The sequence below is a fragment of the Nyctereutes procyonoides genome, unplaced genomic scaffold (genome assembly GCF_905146905.1).
Source record: "Nyctereutes procyonoides isolate TBG_1078 unplaced genomic scaffold, NYPRO_anot_genome, whole genome shotgun sequence".
Lineage (NCBI taxonomy): Eukaryota > Metazoa > Chordata > Mammalia > Carnivora > Canidae > Nyctereutes > Nyctereutes procyonoides.
Window position 1 is genome coordinate 19,525,414 of NW_026575020.1, and position 20,163 is coordinate 19,545,576.

The window sequence follows — 20,163 nt, forward strand, 5'->3', positions numbered from 1 at the left end:
GAACGAGACAGGAGCATTACTCCGTTGTGTTCCTTTACTGTGTTGTGTGGAAGAACCCAGAAGACTCTCGCATTATTACCCAGCAGCTCTTGACTGTGTTAGCTGCTCCATGCCTCCCACTATAGTCTTTTCCCTTGTCCACCCTGCCCCACGGCCTCTGCTCAGACTGTTTCCTGCTGGGGCTAACAGCTGCAGGCCTACCATGTGTGCATTACCCTGGCCTCAGAGGTGTGGAAGAGACGAAACCTGGTAACACAATAGCCAGAGCACTTCCATGCATTCAACAAAAATTCACTTGCTGGCATTGTTCTAGGCTTCAGGCATGTATTAGGAAACCATCTAGACACAAACCCCCTACCTGGAGGCATAGTTGTTCTAGTGAGGGAGAGAGACAATAAGCCAGATAAGAAAAATGTAAGATAATGATAAGCAATAAGGAAGAAAAGGGGACATGAGCAAGGTGGGGATGGCACAGTGGGGGCTCACATTTTGGATATGGATGGCCAGGGAAGGCCTTACTGAGAAGGGGCTTTTTACTCCCTACACCATCCTTTGAGCAGGGAAGGGATACAACACTTGTTGTACCTCTAGTAGGTGCCAGGTATTGCACATTTATATGTATGCCATATGTATTTTTTCCTTTTCAATTCATAGATGAGTAAAGTGAGGCTCAGAGAAGCCAAGTAATTTTTCCTAGGTCGCACAGCCAGTGGATGGAAGAGCCCCAGTACACTGGAAAGCCCATGCTTTGTCTGCAAACCCGCTCTTTCTTCTGCAAAGAGTTAGCTAGGCTGGGTACCTTCTCTTTCTCCCTCTGATAGCTTTATTGAGGTATAATCTGCATACCATATAATTCATCCACTTGGAAGTGTACAATTCGATAGCTTTCCTAATCAGGTGGGTACCCATCATGTGACCATCATTAATTTCAGAACATTTTCCTTACCTCTCCCCCAAAACCCCATAGCCCCTAGCCATCAGCTCCTAGTCTCCCCAGCACCCCAGCCCTATGCAGCCAATGATCTGTCTTCTGCAGATTGTAGATTTTAATGTAGATTATTCTACATGCACCTCTTCTGAACCTGTCCCATACATGGGATCATATATGTGTTTTTTTGTGACTTTCTTCAGTTAGCATTGTTTTTGAGGTTCATTCATGTTGTAGTATTCGTACTTTATTCCTCTGTTTATTGAATAACACTTCATTGCATGCATTTCATCTTATCCATGTCGATGGACATTTGGATCAAGTTTTTGTGTGAATGTATGTTTTCGTTTCTCTTGGGTATAGATCTAAGTTGCTAGGACATATGGTAACTCGATGTTCAGTCTTTTGAAGAACTGCCAGACTCTCCCTTTCCTCACAAGAAGCCACATCCAACCAACCACCATAGGTTATGGTTCTCCCTCTTAAACATGTGTTCTCCTGCATCTCTAGAAAGTGCCTGACCACTTCTAACCTGGATGACTACAATGCCTCCTACCTGGGATTTCTCTCCAGTGGGTCACCCTCAGCTGTACGTCAGATTCACAGGGAGGAGTTTCAACACCCCAATGCCCAGGCCACACCCCAGACTCATTACAGCAGCCTCAATGGGGGTGGGGGACCCAGGTATGAGCCCCTTTACAGCTCCCAGGTGATTATAGGCACCGCCAAATGTGATAGCCACAGCACCTCTAACCCATGCTTCATGCTGCCACCTTAGTGCAAATCTGATGGTGCCACCTGCACTCTTCTTGAAACCCCCCTTATGGCTCCCTGTGGCCCTCAGCAAAATCCCAGCTCCCCAGGATGCATGTCTGTGACCTCATTCCACCTACCACCCTGTCCTGCCTTCTTCCCCTCTCTGACTCTGGTGGCCCCTTGCCACACCTCCTTGCCTTTGGACTGACAGGTCCCCCTTCACTGGCTAGTCTCTGCTCTCCCTGGGGTATTGTCTGGGCCCTCTCCCCCATATTGACTGTAACACTGTGCTTATTGGCCTGTTTGTGAGCTCCTCTGGGCCAGAACCAGTATATCATCCATCTTTGTATCCTCAAGCTGCAGCTGCCTGACACATAGCAGGTGGGTTTGTTTGGTGGGTGGGGAAGGGTGATGAGTGAGGGAGAGGATGCCTACTGGTCTCTGGAGGGACGAGAGCCAGGTAGGCAATCCTACCAGTTGCCTGACTGTCCTCTTCAAGTCTCAACATTAATCCTGGGGCAACCAGTGGGCCCTGCCCACTACACCTCCCTAGACCAGTGAGTTTCACGTGCGCTTCCACACTGTGGCCACGTCCCTCCACATTTCTCCACCTGGCCCTAACGTGCTCCATTCTTCTAGCTGTGGGCCTGGTGCCAGGAGGTGTTGACAGGAAAGGGGGGACTGGGAGTGACAATCCTTCTGCAGCTAAAGGCATAGTGCCCCCACCTAGAGATAAATCATATAAATCTACTTTCAAAGGGCCCGAGTGGAGTAGAATGTCCCTTGTCCCTTCTTTAGCCATAAATCTTCAGGCTGGAGAAGGTAATCGTTCTCCTCTTGAAGAAGCTATAAAGAGCATGACCCATCAACAGTTGGCAGGGTAGAGACTATAACCGTCCCTCTGGGTGGGGTCCAGACTGTGTGCCCTCTGCCCGCTGAGCTCTCCTCTCTCTCCTCTGTTGGCCTGGGTTGTGCCACCTCAGGAGGGCCTGCTGAAGGCTGCAGGGATCCACTGCTTGTGCTGGAGGCTTCCAAGGAGCATTTGCCCTGTAAATAACTGAGCTCCTTTCCGCTGCTCAGCCAAGCTGATGCCACTTTACTTCCCGTGGATAAGAGGAGCACTGCAAAGGGAGTCCAGCTCTGCTGTGTGACTGTGGGTGACTGACTTCCTTCTCAGGGTCTTGGTTTACCTGGGGGTGAAGAGGTGAGGAGGGTAGACTGGATGATCCAGAAGGGCTGCTGTCAGCTCCAGTGTCACAGCTCACCCTCCTGACAGCAAGGCTGTATGAAGGTCTTTCCTTGAGTGCCCAAATTATCAGGAAAACCATTGTTGGGAAGGTCAGAATCAAACACAGCAAAAAAGTCACAAGCTGGAAAATGACTCCTCTCTGTATTTTCATTTCTTCTATATCTGACCTCAAGGTAACAGCAGTTACTTAGGGAATGGCACTGGACAAAGAGTCTCCAAATCCTGAATTCAATTCCTGCTCTGCCCCGTACTGGCAGCATCATTTGAGGCAAGTCATTCTGCCCCCTGTGGGACTCAGTTTGCTCATCTGTGAAACGGGGATTTTTCACACTTCCTTCACACAGGCACTTGCCGAGTGCCTGCTCTGTGTCTGGCCCAGGGCTTGGTGGGAGAGATAAAAAGGCGGATAAGACATAATGCTAACTCTCAAGTTGCTCACAGTCTGGTGGGAAGACGGCCAAGTAAGAGGGCAACTGTAATACAGTGTGGCGAGTGACATGATAAGGATCATAATAAACACCTGCGTGGCTAGGTGATAGGGCACCTGCGTGGCTCAGTTAAGTGTCTGCCTTGGGCTTGGGTCATGATCCTGGGGTCCTGGGATGGAGTCCCACATGGGGCTCCCTGCTCAGCAGGGAGTCTGTTTCTCCCTCTGCCCCTCCCTCCCCTGCTCATGCTCTCTCTCAAGTAAATAAATTAAAATCGTAAAAAAAAAAAAAAAAAACCCTGTGATATTAGCTAGTATTCATTTATGTCTTGTTAGTGCTTGGCTCTCTGCTAGGGGCTCGATCACTTCATTCCGTCCTGTAACAACCCTCTGAGCTGAGCATAGCCAACACCCCATGTCACAGGTGCTCAGGGAAGATGGCCCGGAGGAAAGGGTGTGTCTGTTGGGGCCTGAAGTAGGTATGGGAGCTTTGGCAGGCACAGCCTGAAGAGTTGGGAGGGAGCTTGGGGACCAAAGGACTGCACATGCATGGAGCCTGTGTGGCTGGTGCACACGCTGGCGTTGGGAGGCAACCATGCCATGTGAAGAGCTCAGTGAGCAGCAGTGTGGAGAATGAGCTGAGCAGCGAGAAAGAGAAAGGGGAGGAGACCTACAGAACCTGCTAGTGGTGGGAGCATCCTCTTTGGAGGCTGTCGTCATAGTCCCTAAGGGCCTGGGCTTAGGGACTCGTGGTCAGAGGGGACTGATGGCTATATGGGTAGACAGTGATTGAAGCTAATGAGATCCAATATTCAGGCAGCCTCCTGGAATGGTAGAGCCCTACAGGTCGTCCCCATTCTAGCATCAGTCTCATTCCCAAAGTGACCACCACCTCACTGGCCACCTTGTCTGTCAATACACTGACTAGCACTCAGAGAAAGGGGCAGAGCAGGCAATGGACTGGGAAGCATACCACAGCCCTGCAGGGACATAAGCAGGTAAGATCTGAGCAAGGAGGTACATCATACCCAGGGGAAGGATGGTTTGATTATTAAAGCAGCATAGAGAGATGATTGGAAAGACATAAAGTTACATCTCTGCCTCAAATCACACATCCAAATAAAATCTAACATCTGGTAAAGAGTTACATGTAAACCAACAAACAATTGGAAAACAATATCCAGCAAGAAATGGTTAAAATGTGATGTATTGGTATACTGTGGACGCCTATTGAGTCATTATGATTTTAATGATTTTTTTTATGTTTTAGGAGAGCATTTAATGCTCATGAGAGGTAAGATAGCAGGCTACCAAAAGCTACATAGGTTATGATCAGAGTTTTGTAGACTGATTTCCCACATACATATGGAAGAGTGCTCATGTGAGTCCATGTGGATGGCCATACTCATACTCCCACATGCATGTATCATCATAAGTCTAACATGAAATATGATAAATGATAATAGTAATCATCACGAGTCATTTTTACTTACATAACTTATTGTTTTTTTTTTTTTTTTTTTGCAAAAATTCTACAGTGAAGGGCACCTGAGTAGCTCAGTTGGTAAAGTGTCTGCCTTTGGCTCAGGTTATGATTCCAGGATCCTGGGATTGAGCCCCACGTAGGGCTCCCGGCTCAACAGAGAGTCAGCATGCTTTTCTCTCTCCCTTTTCCCTTCCCCCCACCAGTTCTAGCTTTCTCTCACTCTTTCCTTCAAATGAATAATTAAATCTTTAAAAACAGTTCTACCATAAAGATTCATTGCTTTTATAATATGGAAAAGAGATAGATGTTACTTAGAAAATTAATCTATGCTGGCTCTGATATTAAAATAATTTAAACACTTTGGTGAAAGAAAGTGAAAACAAATCTGAGGAGCATACCTCATGAGGACTGAAAGTCCAGTTGCCCAAGGAGCTCAACTTTTTCCTAATGCCCCACCACAAAATGACCAGATATGACTACTAATGTTCCTAGGACCTGACAGAAACTTGTGCTTCTCTGGAGAGGAGATCTCTGCCTGTGTCCTGAAGATAGTCCCAGCCAAATCAGACAAAAAATGAAGTTCATGGTTAGTGGGTTTTTTTTTTTCCAATAAAAATTTATCCCCTATAAGATTTTCTTAAACATTCGATGCCTAAAGGTACTGATACATTAGAATTTAGTATGAGATGATATCAGATTTAGCCCTGGTTGTATATTTAACTCCATTAAGTTTAATATGTCATCATTTCAGTACGCACTGCTTCTCAAGAGTGAAGACTACAACAGCCCAGCCAGAGTCTCTGTTCTTCACAAGTTCTCCAGATGAGTCTGAAACTCACCAGCTGGAGACACACTGTTACTGCTCGTGCTTGGGTAGTGGCTCTCGAACTTTGCTGTAGTTAGAAACACTTGTGCAGATTTTAAACCTTCTAATTGAAAAAAAAAAAACAAACCTGCTAATTGGCAAGAGGGCACCCAAGACTGCTAAACCCAGATCCTATGAACTTTAAAGTCCCCGAGATGATTCCAATGCAGCCAGGTTTGCGATTCACTGTTCTGCTGAGAGCTACCTGGAATCCAGGTGCTATGGCTCCTGAGCCTGAGAAGCGAGCCCTGAGTCTAATAACTTTGTGTTCTCTGTCTCCATCTGCTGGCTATTCTCCTGCCTTGCCATAATTTACCTGCAAAGAGGCACTGCTGTTTGTATTTTTAAGAACATTTGCCAAGAGAATCAAAGAACCAAAAATAAAGTTTTTAAAAAAAGATTTTATTTATTTATTCATGAGATACAGAGGCAGAGAGAAGCAGAGACATAGACGGAAAAGCAGGCTTCTCGCCAGGACCCCAAAGCAGGACTCAATCTCAGGACCCCAGGATCATGACCTGAGCTGAAGGCTCAACCACTGAGCCACATAGGTGCCCCAAGAATTGAATCTTTAAGTAATAAAAATACCTACAGGATGTATTCTTGTATATTATAAGATGGTCTACGTTATAAATGCAATAGGATAACACATCTAGGATCTTTTCTGTGCTTGAAATTAAAAGCAGCCGATAAACATTAGCTATTACCATTATCAGTTAGGCATGTTGGACCCCATCTTTTGAGTACACTGAATCATTTCTGAAGGAATGCTTCTTATTCATTTAAAAAATATACTGAGTGCTATTATATCTGGCACCTTGTTGGCTATGGGTACCTAGTGTAAACAGACACAGTCTGTACATTGAGAAAGACATCGAGAAAGGGACAGAGATTTTTTAAAAATTATCACTATTATAGACTTTTGAGGGAGTATATGTTCCGTGAATTTCCATATAGATTTATGTAACCACCACAGTAAGGATTCCAAACAGTTCCATCAACCCCAGAACACTCCTTCATGCTTCCCTGCCATTGAATGTTTTGTCTCTCCCAAACCTTAGCAAACACTGATTTGTTTTTCCTAAGTCTGGTTTTGCCTTTTTCATAGTGCTATGTAAACAGCATCATACAGTATGTAGCATTGTGAAAGTGGCTTCCTTTACTCAACATAATATTCTTTTTTCTGCTTGCTTTAGGTTTCTCTTCTTTTTCTAGAGCTTAAGTTTGAAATTGAGATTATTGATTTGAGACCTTTCTTCTGCCCTAATTTCTTTCCTAATGCTGCAAATTTCTATCAAAGCCCTGCTTTAGCTGCATCTGTACGTTTTGACATGTTGTATTTTTTTGTTCATTTTTAAACTATTTTTCTAATCTTCTAATACCCTCTGAGACTTCCCCCTTTGACTCAGGGATTACTTAGAAGTATGTTCATGCCCAAGTGCTTATAGATTGTTTTTTCCCGTTATTGATTTCTGGTTTAATTCCTTTTGTGGGCAGAGATTCACATTGTGTATATAATTATAATTCTTTGAAATTTCTTGAGATTCATTTTACGATCCAGAATATATAGTCTATTTATATTGGTTACTGAGAAAGAAGTATCGAAGTCTCCAACTATAATTGTAGGCTGATTCACCATCTCTCTTTGCAATGCTACCAGTTTTTGCTTTATTTAGTTTGAACATTTATTGTTAGGTATACAGCCATTTAGGATTATTGTCTTCTTTGTTGACCTTGTCATTCTATAGTGTCCTTCTTTATCACCGGTAAATACTCTTGCTCTGAAGTCAATTTTGTCTGATATTAACATAGCTACTCCAGCTTTCCCTTGATTAATATATGCATGGTATAGTTTCCTTTTTTTGTTCTTTTATTTTTAACCTACACTATTTACTAAAAATGGGTTTCTGGGATGCCTGGGTGGCTCAGTGGTTGAGCCTTTGGGCGCGATCCCAGGATCCTGGGATGGAGTCCCACATTGGGCTCCCTGCAGGGAGCCTGCTTCTCCCTCTGCCTTTGTCTCTGCCTCTCTCTGTGTGTCTCTCATGAAAAAATAAGTAGAATTTTTATAAATAAATAAATAAAATCTTTAAAAAATGAATCTCTTATAAAGTGAATAGTTAGGTATTAAGGGCCTTTTTTTTTTAAAACATCCTGACAATCTCTTTTAACTGGTATAATTTAGACCTTTTGAATTCAATTGTTGACATATTTAGATATAGGGCTACTCCATTTTGTTGTTTTCTATTTGTTCCCTATGTTTTTTTTTTTTGTTCCCTATGTTTTTCATTCCTGTTTTCTCTTTTCCTTTTCATAATCTATTTAGGATTAATATTTTATTGCTTCGAGTGAATTGTAGAAATCTTATTACTACTATACAGATCCCAATACCCTACCTCTTAAAATTTTCATACGTACTATTCCTACATTTACGAAAACTCCAACAGACATTGTTTCACTTTCATTGAAAATATGTTATAAAAGGCTCAAGATGAGGGAAATAGTTGATTTTTTAAAAAAGATTTTATTTATTTATTCATGAGAGGGAGAGGCAGAGACATAGGCAGAGGGAGAAGCAGGCTCCCTGCAAACAGCCCGATGTGGGACTTGATCCTGGACCCCAGGATCATGCCCTACAGAAGGCAGAGGCTTAACCATTGAGCCACCCAGGTGTCCCCGAGGGAAATAGTTGATTATATTTACCCACATGGTTTCCATTTCTGTTGTTCTTCTTTCATTCCCAAAGTTTCAAATTTCCCTTTGGTGTCAAAGTTCTATAAACAAAATATTATCATATTAAGAGGTCAGATAAGAAAAACTAGAGGGAGAGAGAAAGCAATGGCCATCACTCCCTTGAGGCTAGGGCTGCACTTCCTCTGGACAAAGAGTTCCCTCCCTGGAGTTTTAGGCAACAGCCTAGCTGCAAGAACCCCTGCTGAGCGGGCTTGTCAAGGGGCTGGTGTAAGAAGCAACATCAAACAGGGTTTCCCCACTCGCTCTGACTGATGACCATGACCCATGCGGCCTTCTTTGCCTTTCCTAGAGCAGGAAACAGAGACCTTCTCTCTTGTGATCTGCATCTGGTCTGCAAGTCCAGGTTTCTGTGTGCTTGGGGTCTAAGCCAGGGGAGACCAGAGGGGGAAATGGCAAACTTAGTGCCAGTCTGCTGGCGCTCTGAGTTTGCCTGTCCCCCCGCCCCCCAGATGTTCCGTATTTACTCCTTCCCCTTGGGATAGCTGTTCCACGCATTTAGTCCACACTCTACAGCTGCATCCAGTGGGAGGGACAGGACGGAGAAAGCCTCGAATGAGAGTTGAATTTTTATTTTACAAACAGGGATGTAGGTTTACAAAGGCTGGGGAGTGTTTCCATGAGGCACACTAATTTAGGGAGAAATTCTTTTCTCCCACAGCCTGGTGGCTAAAAGCCTGATTCCTAGGTTTGGATTTTTGCATTCACTTTTCTAGATGCGATTGAGAATGGTTTCATCATTCAAAAACAATCTTATTTTGATTTTGATGGAAATTTAAATTTATAGGTTTGAAGAGAAATGGTCTTTTATAATATTGAATCCTTTAATCTAGAACATGGTATACCTTCTCTTTTTAATGTCTTCTTTTGTGACCTTTGAACATTTTTTATTTTTTCACAAAATCTTTGCATTGGCTTTGTTTAAATTTATTCCTAGATACATATTACTTTTAGTTACTAGTGTGTATGGAATATTTTCTGACATAAAAAATTGCATCCAATTATGGCCTGACATACGGAAGAACCATTGATTTGGGCAAATTGTAAACAGCTATCTTAAGGATTTAAGAACTTTTATTAGTTCTATTATTTTCTGAGCTGATTATCTTGACTTGCTGCAAATAGTGATTTGTGAATTCAGGGTCTCAGACTCTTCTATAAATAATGATAATTCAGAAACTCTCTTTGAAATTTTTGTTTGGAAAACTCTATTGTTGGTTTAATCCCCTCCTTGGCCATTGAATCTTGTATAGCATTAGGTAATAGTTGTGATGACAGGCTTGCTTGTCATTGCTGACTTTTTAAGGAAAGACACTGATAAGAGAGGTATATTTTATGATGTTAACAATTATCTTAATTTTTTAAAAAGAATTTTAAAAAATATTTTATTCATTTACTCATGAGAGACACACAGAGAGAGGCAGAGACACAGGCAGAGGGAGAAGCAGGCTCTCTGTGGGGAGCCTGATGCAGGACTTGATCCCAGGACCCCAGGATCACGTCCAGAGCCAAAGGCAGATAGATGCTCAACCACTGAACCACCTAGGTGTCCCTTTAAAAAGAATTTTGATCAGAAAAGGAAATTAAACTTTATCATATGCTCTTTCACTACCCATAAAAATGGCTATTGGGGTTTTTTCTTACTTGACATGTTAATGTGATAATACTTTAATTGAACTGCTCATTCAAAAAATGTCTGCATTCCTACAGTAAATCCTAGTTGGTCATGGAATCAATTGCAAAGCAGTAATTCACAAGGAAAGGCTTCTGCAAATGATCCAAGCTGCTGCTGCTTTGAATCCTAACTGTAGAGGGGTTGTACTACCACCACCCCCCCAACTGCATTTGTGCTGCTGTTTCTAGTGGCGATGCTGTGGTCCTTGGGTGTGCTGTTCAGGAAAGGCAAATGAATGCTAAGTATCTGAGACATTGGCCCCAACACTAAGATAATGTCTTTGTCCACTGGAGCTGAAGATCTCTTTAGTTTTGACCTGAAGACTCAAAGTTTGTACTTTTAGTAGTAGACATATGCTTCTTCCTCAAGATCCCACTCCAATGATTTTTCTCTAATGAGGAGACAGACATTCAAGCCCAGGAAAGATGTCAAAGAAAAGTGTAATGAGGGCACCATTTCTTTCTTTCTTTCTTTCTTTCTTTCTTTCTTTCTTTCTTTCTTTCTTTCTTTTCTTTCTTTCTTTCTTTCTTTCTTTCTTCTTCTTTCTTTCTTTCTTCTTCTCTCTCTCTCTCTTTCCTTTTTTTTGTATATTTTTTTATTGGAGTCTGATTTGCCAACATATAGTATAACACCCAGGAGGGCACCATTTTTTATTGAACACCTGCTCTGTGCCAACTCCAAGCTGGATGCTTTCCATGTACCATGTGACATACTCCTGAAACTCTGAGGTACTGTTACCCCCGGTTTACAGATGAGAGGTCAAGTAACTTGCCCACAGATGTGGTTATTAAGTTGCGGTTGTTCTTTAAAACCCAGGTATAATTCCAAAGCTTTTGGAAACTGGGTCTATAATTTCTGACTGGCCCGCAGCGATGGGTCAAGAGGCAGAACTCGGGAAGGTTCTGTTAGGTATGTGGCCTCCCACACATCTCATCCTTTCCCTTGTCCAAGGGGACCTGTAGGGGCAAGATGCAGGGCTGTGTCTAGCAGGCTACCCAGGTCCTGGGGTAGTACCTCTCCATACTGCTAGGTTCAGCTTCCCAAGGCATCCCAGGTAACACCTCACCTGAAGGAGCAGTCAGGAGAATCCAGCTATTTGTCATCACGAGAAGTTCATGGTGTGTTGACAGTATTTCTGTCTAGTGTTCTGAAAATTCAAGGAAAATAAATATCTGACGTTTATTGAGTACCAGAAGCTATTCTAAGAACTTTGTGTATTAACTCACTTAATCATTAGAACATCCTTATGAGGTAAGCACTATTATCCCTATTTTACAGATGAGAAAACTAAGGTACAAGATGGTCACAGATAGAAAGCAGCAGAGCCAGGATCTAAGCCTAGGCTTTTAACCACTGTACTGTATTAATGAAGTGAAGGCCAAATGAACTAGAGTAGCTATAACTCACAGAGCTCTTATATTGGAAAGACAGTGAGTCTGCTCAGGGTCTGTATTCATGCACAAATGTCAGACTCAAAGAAGCCCTTGCCCTGGTATTCCATGGGAGGTTTCTGCTGCCCTGTAATCACTGCTTTCCTGTTAACTAACACCACAGGAGAGGTTATAACATGTGCCTTCCTCAAGTTCTAAAAGTGGATAGAAATTAGGGAGTTTCTTTCAGTGATCACAGAAAAGGTTCAAAAGTAAGTGAGGTGTCCTAATGCGGTCAGTTTATTACACAAAGTCTCTAGCCATCTGTACCTAATGACCCCTTCTCCAATTTTTTTTTCTTTTAAATATCAAAAGAAAGTTCAGAATTTGGCATTCTGAATTAGAATTTGGAATTGGAGCTGGACCTCCTATTTTTCTGCCTCAGACTCAGTTCTAACTCTTCATTGGCTGTGTGGCTTCCCTTCACAGTGGTGGCTTTTCTGAGGGCCCCAGTCCAGGGCATTGAGGAAGTTCTGGCCTCTGGGGTCCTCCTATATTGCTACAGTGAGAATCAGCATCCCGTCCAGAGGGAGCTGTACCCCAGACACCTGGAGTTTCTAGCAGCTTACCCTTGGTCTTTCCCTCCATACAGACATCCTAACATATGTTTTCAGAGATCTGGAAACCTTTACTGAAGTGAAAGGTTTTTTTAAAAAATGAGATTTAATTTAAGATAAACAAAAAGCAAATCATCAAATCAAACCATTCAAAGTCTTTTCACAAATATTTTATCAAGAAATTCACCAGTGAGAGCTCCCCTACCCCCAAATAGTGGCTATGTACATTTTTGCTTTTATGGAAGTGATAAGTAAATGAGTTCCAAGATTCATCCTAAGATCAGTACAGGTTCAACTCAGTCTCCAGTCTCTGTAACAATTCGTGTCTAGAGTCATCTCCAAAGAAAAGCACTTTTAAAGAATGTGCTATAGGGGTGTTTATACTGTACCTGTGTTCTAATTCTTTGGAAACCGGTTGGTACTCTACCAATGGAAAAGCGGGCCTTCAATTTCTGGACTCTTTTCCCCAAACTGCTGGAATATTTCCTGAGCAACCAAGAACACAGCAGAGGGAAGAGAGCAACTCTCTAGGGGCAAAGGATAAATGCTGAGGACATATGTATGCCCTAAAATATAGTATTTTAAGCTAAATAACAATAGTTAAATAATGTATTGCCAAAATCTGTTCTATGCATCTTGATTCTTATGTATCCCAGGTCAGATATAAGTATGGAATCATTTTGACTGGTTCCGTTATATTATCTAAATTCCTATCTGAAATCAATTCTCACATACTGTTGGAGGCTAAGAAATGAGTGTAAATTCAAATGTAAATAATTCACTGAGAAGTGACTTTTATAATTGCTTAGACATTATCAAAATACAATTTAAAAACCTCTCTTTCTAATCATCTAAATTAAATAATTCTTTTTTAAGGCAAACATTCAGAGGGGGCAGAACCACCACAAAGTTAGTACCGGGGACCACAGTCTCCTCAGGGATGTCAGGCAATGGAGAGAGGTCGGTGTTACGACCAGGATGCAACAGACAGGGGCCCGTGCTGGCAGCCTCTGCAAGCCAGGATCCTCTTCTGTTAAGTGGATTGCAGAGAGGCAGCGGGGGGGGGGGGGGGGGGGGGGGGGGCTTCTGGGGTTGGTCCTGGGGAGCTCAGTGCAGTAGCTGTTACCAACCTGTAAGGAACTTTGCAGTATTTTAGCGACTGAAGCAGCTACACCAATGCAAACTGGCTGAACATCAGCTCTGCGGGAAGCTTTCTATAAATGCAACTTGATCTGAAAACAGAGATTAGGCACACTATTTTTCATTAGTTTATTATAAAAGAAAAACAATTCACAGAAACACAACACACAACATTCTCATTCCTAAATTCTTTTGCTTTTTGTCTCTATTTTCTGAGGCTAAATGCGCTTCATAACCGCCCAGTCTGCTTGGCCCACACTCAACTCTGTCTTCTGGCTCCGATGGCACAGGTCAGAGGCTCCAACAATCTGGACTATGGCCAGTGCCATGGAACCACTCTCTAAAGTGGTTGAGCCCTTCAAGAAAAATTTAGGCCTATTCTAAATAAGAGCAAGTGGGTTGTTTCTATCCCTAAACTTAAATCCTGCATATCTGATACTCAAGCTTGGGTCTTTCTATTACCACCTGACACTTGGAAGTATGGTGGACTATTCACCGATCTGTTGTTAATCCTGGGAGCGCTACTTGTGATCCAGACAAGTCACAGTAAATGGTGAGGATATCTTCTAAAAAGCCCATGATGGCCCTCTTGGCTGTGTCGCCAGCCAGTGCCTGGATACTGCTTATGTGCTCCAAGGCTGTTCTGACCAGCTGGTCTCTTTCATGCAAGTTGTGGGGTGCTCCAGTGTCCTCTCCCTCTGTTCCTGATTTTAAAAACTGTAGGATAAAGGACTGCACCATGTCCCCATTCAATTCAAGGGTTTCTCTGATGCAGGGCAGGTCTGAGGCACTGGCCAAGCTCAACAGGTGAATCAGTGCCTGGCAGATTTGGGTCCGTAGGCTGGCACAGTACTTGAATTCCAAAAAGTCTGTGGTGTCTTCACTCTTTTGTAAGGCAGTGACCAATGCATTCCAGATCTGAACGTATTGGTCAACAGACCCATAGTGCTCTCTCTTGCTTGGGATGGAAAGGGCAGTGGCAGATCTGATGCGTACTTTGAAGTTCTTGCATGATGTCACAACTGACGTCAGGGCGTTATAGGCCTGGGAGGTCCACGGGGCTGTTCCTAGAAAGAATCCACTGGCATTGAAACAAATGAAGGCTTAAAAATAAACAGGGGAGAAAGAGAGGGGCAGAGGAAGCACACACACTAGTGCTCAAGCTAATCACTATGTTTTCACTTAATTCTCACACTAACCCTACAGATTAGGGTGATCAGTGCTGACTATGGGATTCTGGCGAAGGGGCCAAGTACTGATTCCCAAACTTCTCATTTCCCTAAACAACCCTGCTGCATGCTCGGGGCCTCTGTTACTCTAAATGGGGAGTTTGGCAACTGTGAAAGAGGCTTCTTCTGTGGGAAGAGGCTGTCCTGAGGGCATAAGGCTTGATGGGAGGAGCACAGACTGAATTGTAGCCCCACCTGTTCTCTCAGTCGGATGCTTCTGAGCACTGTGTACACTGCACAACTGTTATGCCAGCCTTGTTCATGCTGACAAGAGCATTTCATTACCCAGATTAGCATCCAGACACTGCTCTGAACATAGCAAGTCATGCATTTTATTGAAAAAGAGAAAGGGATCCCTGGGTGGCTCAGCAGTTTGGCGCCTGCCTCTGGCCCAGGGCGCGATCCTGGAGTCCCGAGATCCAGTCCTGCGTCAGGCTCCCGGCATGGAGCCTGCTTCTCCCTCCTCCTGTATCTCTGCCTCTCTTTCTCTCTATGTCTATCATAAATAAATAAATAAATCTTTAAAAAAAAAAAAAGAAAATACTATTTAGGAAGTCACTGGGGAACAGAGAACTCACATTAACAAAACCTGCAACTGTCTTAATTCTGAGAACATAATGCCCAGATTTCTGTTGTCTCTCCCTTCTTGGTGGTCTCAGGATATTAGCCTGCTTTCTTCCTCATCAGAGCTATCACTCCATTTTGGGGGGTATTCTTATTCCTCAAGATGGGCAAGAGAATAGATTTCAGCTTCCTTAACTCTCTTAGCACCTCCTCCCCCTTTCTTTGTTGCCTTTAAAGACATGCAAGCAGACACCTACCTTAATGAGCTCCAACTCCAAAGGCTATTTCATGTTAGGCTATTTCCTCCATGGAAAAGCTAAGAAGCTACTTCTCCATTAGTGCTAGGCTGGAATAGGCTGTAAACTAGCTCTTTTTTTTTTTTTTATTAAGTTTATTTGTTTATGTATGTAATCTCTACACCCAATGTGGCGCTTGAACTCACAATTTCAAGATCAAGAGTCAAGAGTCACATGCTTTTCTGACTGAGCCAGCCAGGTGCTCCCTGGCTGGGAGCTCTTGGCAGTAAAGGGGAGGAGGGCCAGATTTCCCTAACCTGATGCATGCTCTACTGGCCCAGGATGGATTTAACTTCTCCAGGAACTTACCTTGTTTCAAACCTTATCTGAGACAAACATATAAGGCAAATGCTGGTAAGGAAAGTGAAGGGATTTGGAAGCCACAACCCATCTGCCTAAGCAGCTATTGGCCACTGATGGTCTATCACGACACATAGCAAGTCATTACTTAGATGGCTTCCTACAACGCAGCAGCCCACTTCAGTACCAAGGGCTCACATGGGATTTCCAAATTCTACCCTTTTTACTGTGCCACTTTTTCTCTTTCATTTTTACCCCCTGTTGTTAAAACAACATACGCTCTTGTAAGTGAAAGCAGAAAAAAATCCTACTCATTGTCCCCTCCAGAGGCAATTACTGTTAATAATTACGCTAATTTTCTTTCAGTCTTTTTTCTACCCATTTATTGAGATCAAGCTGTAGAAACAATTTCACATCCTGTTTTAATTTGCTTAACATCAGAAGTACTTTCCAAGATTATCAAAAACTTTTTGTAATCATAATTCTAAGAGATTCCTTTGAATATATACACTATGATTTACCTCAACCATTCCCCTAAACTTAGGTGTTCAGAACATTTCCATTTTTTTCTAATACTGTGATAAGTAACATATTAAGGAATATCTTTAATAACAATGTAGGCTGGTGTGTGTTGTCCTAGGGTTCTCCACCAGAGAGAAAAGGGAGACTTTCTTTTTTTTTTTTAAATGGTTACTTTTTTTATGTTTTTATAAATTTATTTTTTATTGGTGTTCAATTTGCCAACATACAGAATAACACCCAGTGCTCATCCCATCACCTAGTCACCTTCACCCCCCACCCACCTCCCCTTCCACCACCCCTAGTTCGTTTGAGACTTTCTTACCTAATGGAAGAGCAGGATTTTTAAAAACATTCCCCATTGCATAACAGGCATTCCATCGGACTTTCATGGCAGCCTCAATTAGAACAGTAGAAATCAGGGCCTGGATAGACTCCTCAATGATTTCAGCAAACCTGGGCTTTTCTATATGAGATGGTTGTAAAAAATGAAGCAAATTTCCAAGGGCCCGGACTGCATTGCTTTTTACCTACAATAAAATGTAAAAAAAAAAAAAAAAAAAAAAAGGCATTAGAAATCTACTTTGCCAAAGAGATGTTACAGAAAGTATAATGCTTTAAAAAACCCAGGAAGTCTTGGACATCTTAAAGCAACAAGACAAGCAGCCTATAAAGCTGTAGCTTCTTGAGAGGACTTGCATGGTGAACAGCCTGTACCATCAGAAAGGTGAAGTTCTCCATAGGTCCTCACTGGTATCTTTAGATTAGACTTCAGAGAGGTCTGTCCTAATTTTGCAGAGATGGCATGGAAAGCCCAGGGGCAAGAGGGCAAATCTAGCTTGCAGCAAGGTGAGGAGAGGCCAGGCTTCAAAATTCTTGTCTGGTAATTTTCCCAAGTCTCAACCTTTGCGGCCTACTAGAATCATCTGGGGAGCTTTCTTTTTCAAAAACTAATTCCCAGGCCCTAATCTCAGAGATTCTGAACAAATTAGTCCCACACAGGGCTTCCCAGTTTCAGAATCACTGTGCTAAATTAAGCACTCAGTATGGGTCAGGGGCTATGCTAGGTACTTTGACACAAGGCATCTCTGAGGCCACTGAGGTAGAGGTCATGACTTCCATGTTCAAGATAAGGAAACTGACCTTCACAGAAGTTAAATAATACACCAAACATCACCCAGCCATTAAAGGGCAAGCCAGATTTTGAACCATGTCTGACTCGCCCTAAAGCCCATTTCTATACCTTCAACTTATTAAAGCCAAGGGCTGCTCATCTTTCTAACTTGACACTTAAAGATTTTTTGGAAAAAAACAAAAAAACAAAAGAAAAATAGATCATATTAAAACAAACATGGAGAGATCACAGAGTAGTATTACAAAAGCACTGATATTTTTCAGGAGACAGGAAACAGAAAAGATACTATGCAAGGTAGAGTAGGCCACATCATACCAAGTACTCTCTCAATCTCCTCTGAACAGGGATAAACTTGGTGGGATAAAACTATAATATAGTACATATTCACCTGAGAAGCATTAGGTTTTGCTGTGAATCTACCTTGTCTTTATCCCTGGATGCTTCTATAGCTGATCGCAACATCTTCAAGAGCAGGAGACCAGAGAACTCTTCCTGGAAACTTGGGTCTGGAGTCTCCCTGTTCCATCCAAAGCAGGCAAAACATGTTAAATGGTAAAACCCAGTTAAGTATACACATATACACATACATTCACTTAGTATAACTATAAAAAATTTGGGAAAACAGCTCAAAAAATCTGTTTAGATTACACCAAGAACTTAGTTTATACCTTTTGACCTAGTAGGTCCACATCTAGGAATGTGACCAAAAGGTGTATCTCAAAATAAAGATATTGTGCACAAAAATGTTCACTGCATATCAAACCCTAAAATAATGCAAATAGTTCGAATACAAGGAAACGGTTAAATAATCACCGTGCAGTAATGGCTGTGTAATAGTAATTAACATTTATAAAGAGGAGAAAAAAAAAGAGTCAGGAGAATGCTTATACACATCATATGTGAGAGCTAAGCAATGAACAGCAGGATGCTAGTATATGAGGAATAACAGTTGCCTCTAGGGAGGGGAGTGAGGTAGGAGAAAGGCTTCATAATGAATACCCCCTTTGTACTGTTTCAATTTTTTTTTTAACCTGTGAATACATTACTTTAAAAAATTATAAATTTGACATTTAAAAACGCAGCCATACTATGGTTTTGAATTTCTACTTTTATATTTTCCACATTTTTATAATGTGGATATATTACTTATTTTAGCATACAGTATTAAATATATATACATACACAAACATACATAAAGGATAACTTCCTAATCTTATTACTTGAAGAAATATAAAACAAAGCAGGAAGACTGATATACAACATGGGAGAATTACTTTTAGTTCTTTTATAGTAGAGGTAAGATATCCTCCTGGGGACCTAAGCCTCAGAAGTCATCTAGGGAGAAGTGAGCTGAGTCACCTACATGTTGACAATCAGAGTGTCTGTCAGGTTGCCCAAGGACCAGGCTGCTTTGGCCCGGACATTCAGAGATTTGTCTTGAAGTGACATCAATATTGCATTTGCTGTGTCTGCAACAAATATGACATCCTAGAAAATAAAACACTGTAGTTACTTTATGAGCTCACAATGCTGCCTTGAAAATTCTGAAATTCATTTCCAGAGAAAGATATAAGCCTTTACCGCAAATCTCTATTTGAAAATCAAAATTTATTTACTCAATTTACTCTTCTACTATGTTACAATTTGGACATCTACTAAAAACCCCAGGGGAGGGTCTTCCATGATTTCAGGATGTGCCACGCACATTCAAGGAGCCTATGGATTTTGCTCTTGTGGAACATCTTACAACCTGGTCCATGACCGTTATCTATGAATTCTGGGCTTACACTGATTTCTACCTTGGGAAATGATGCTGACAATGAAATATATTTCTAAAATACACCCTATTTATTACACACTTCTCAGAGAGATAAATGTCACAGAGTGAAAGAGAAATTTCTTTCTTTCTTAGTAAAAACTTTATCAGCTTTCTAAATTATTACTATCACAAGGTAATGTCCCATTTCTCTTTTTTCCTTCTCTCTTAGTCTGGGGTAATGTGCTAAGTAATTGGAAATAAATGAACTACAGGCACTACCATGTTTTAGTAGCGATTAAAGAAACCAGATCAAAAGCAATGTAACATCGTTTACTGTCTCACTCAGGAGCTCTCTAGCCACCCAAACCAGTATGACTCTGGCCCATGAGAGGCACAGAGGGTGGTACAGGCTCCCTCTGACCTGTCTGAGGCAAGGGAAAAGCACGTAGACTCCAAGGGCCCGCGAGGTCGCAGCTTTCACTAATCGGTTCTTGCTGTCGTTCAGCCCAAGCAGCATGGTGATGCACAGAATCTGCCTGTCACTCTGCAGTGAGAAAGATTGGCAAAGGAAAAGTGAGACCAGAAGAACTATGAGCCACTGTCCTCAACAGGTGAATGTGACACGTCTGTGTCTGAGTTTGTATTCAGGAGCTGAACACAACTGAGATCTTGAAACGACCTTGGCAGAGTACAGAGATTCATTTTGGACCCAGGCATGAGGTGAGTGCCTGCTTGGTGCCGGGCACACACAGCATCTGTGACCAGTAACCTTTACCACTATGTGAACTGGGTCAGTGCATTCTCCTCCTTCATAAGCTAGAACAGACACAAATGCCACCAGGGACTAAAGAAGGGGAGCAGCCTGCATACCCTGTACAGTGGGCACCAGCCAAGTATGGTCACACACTTCATGTCATTCCTCACATTGTGCCCACTTTACAGATGATAAAACTCAGTTTTACAGAAGTTAAGATCATCAGAGAGGCAGAGAATAAGAGTGCAGATTTATATCCAGGTCTTAACTTTTGGCTTTGAAAGCTTTTCTGAAATGTCTCTGACTTCCAAGCCTCTCGCCTGCCTTCCACCACCCACCCTCT

The 20,163-nt window shown here is 42.3% G+C and overlaps 1 protein-coding gene across 2 annotated transcripts in view; it reads right to left on the bottom strand.

The window, feature by feature from the left end:
• Window positions 1-13,379: 13,379 nt before the first annotated feature.
• HEATR6 (HEAT repeat containing 6) overlaps window positions 13,380-20,163 on the bottom strand; it is a 33,844-nt gene continuing 27,060 nt past the window's right edge. For both annotated transcript variants that reach the window (XM_055329570.1, XM_055329563.1), the window contains 5 exons: window positions 19,488-19,610; window positions 18,671-18,795; window positions 17,728-17,824; window positions 16,498-16,702; window positions 13,380-14,331 (listed from right to left, as the gene is read on the bottom strand). In XM_055329570.1, coding sequence (XP_055185545.1) covers window positions 13,757-14,331; window positions 16,498-16,702; window positions 17,728-17,824; window positions 18,671-18,795; window positions 19,488-19,610 — 1,125 coding nt within the window. In that variant the 3' untranslated portion in view covers window positions 13,380-13,756. The remainder of the gene's footprint in view (window positions 14,332-16,497; window positions 16,703-17,727; window positions 17,825-18,670; window positions 18,796-19,487; window positions 19,611-20,163) is intronic.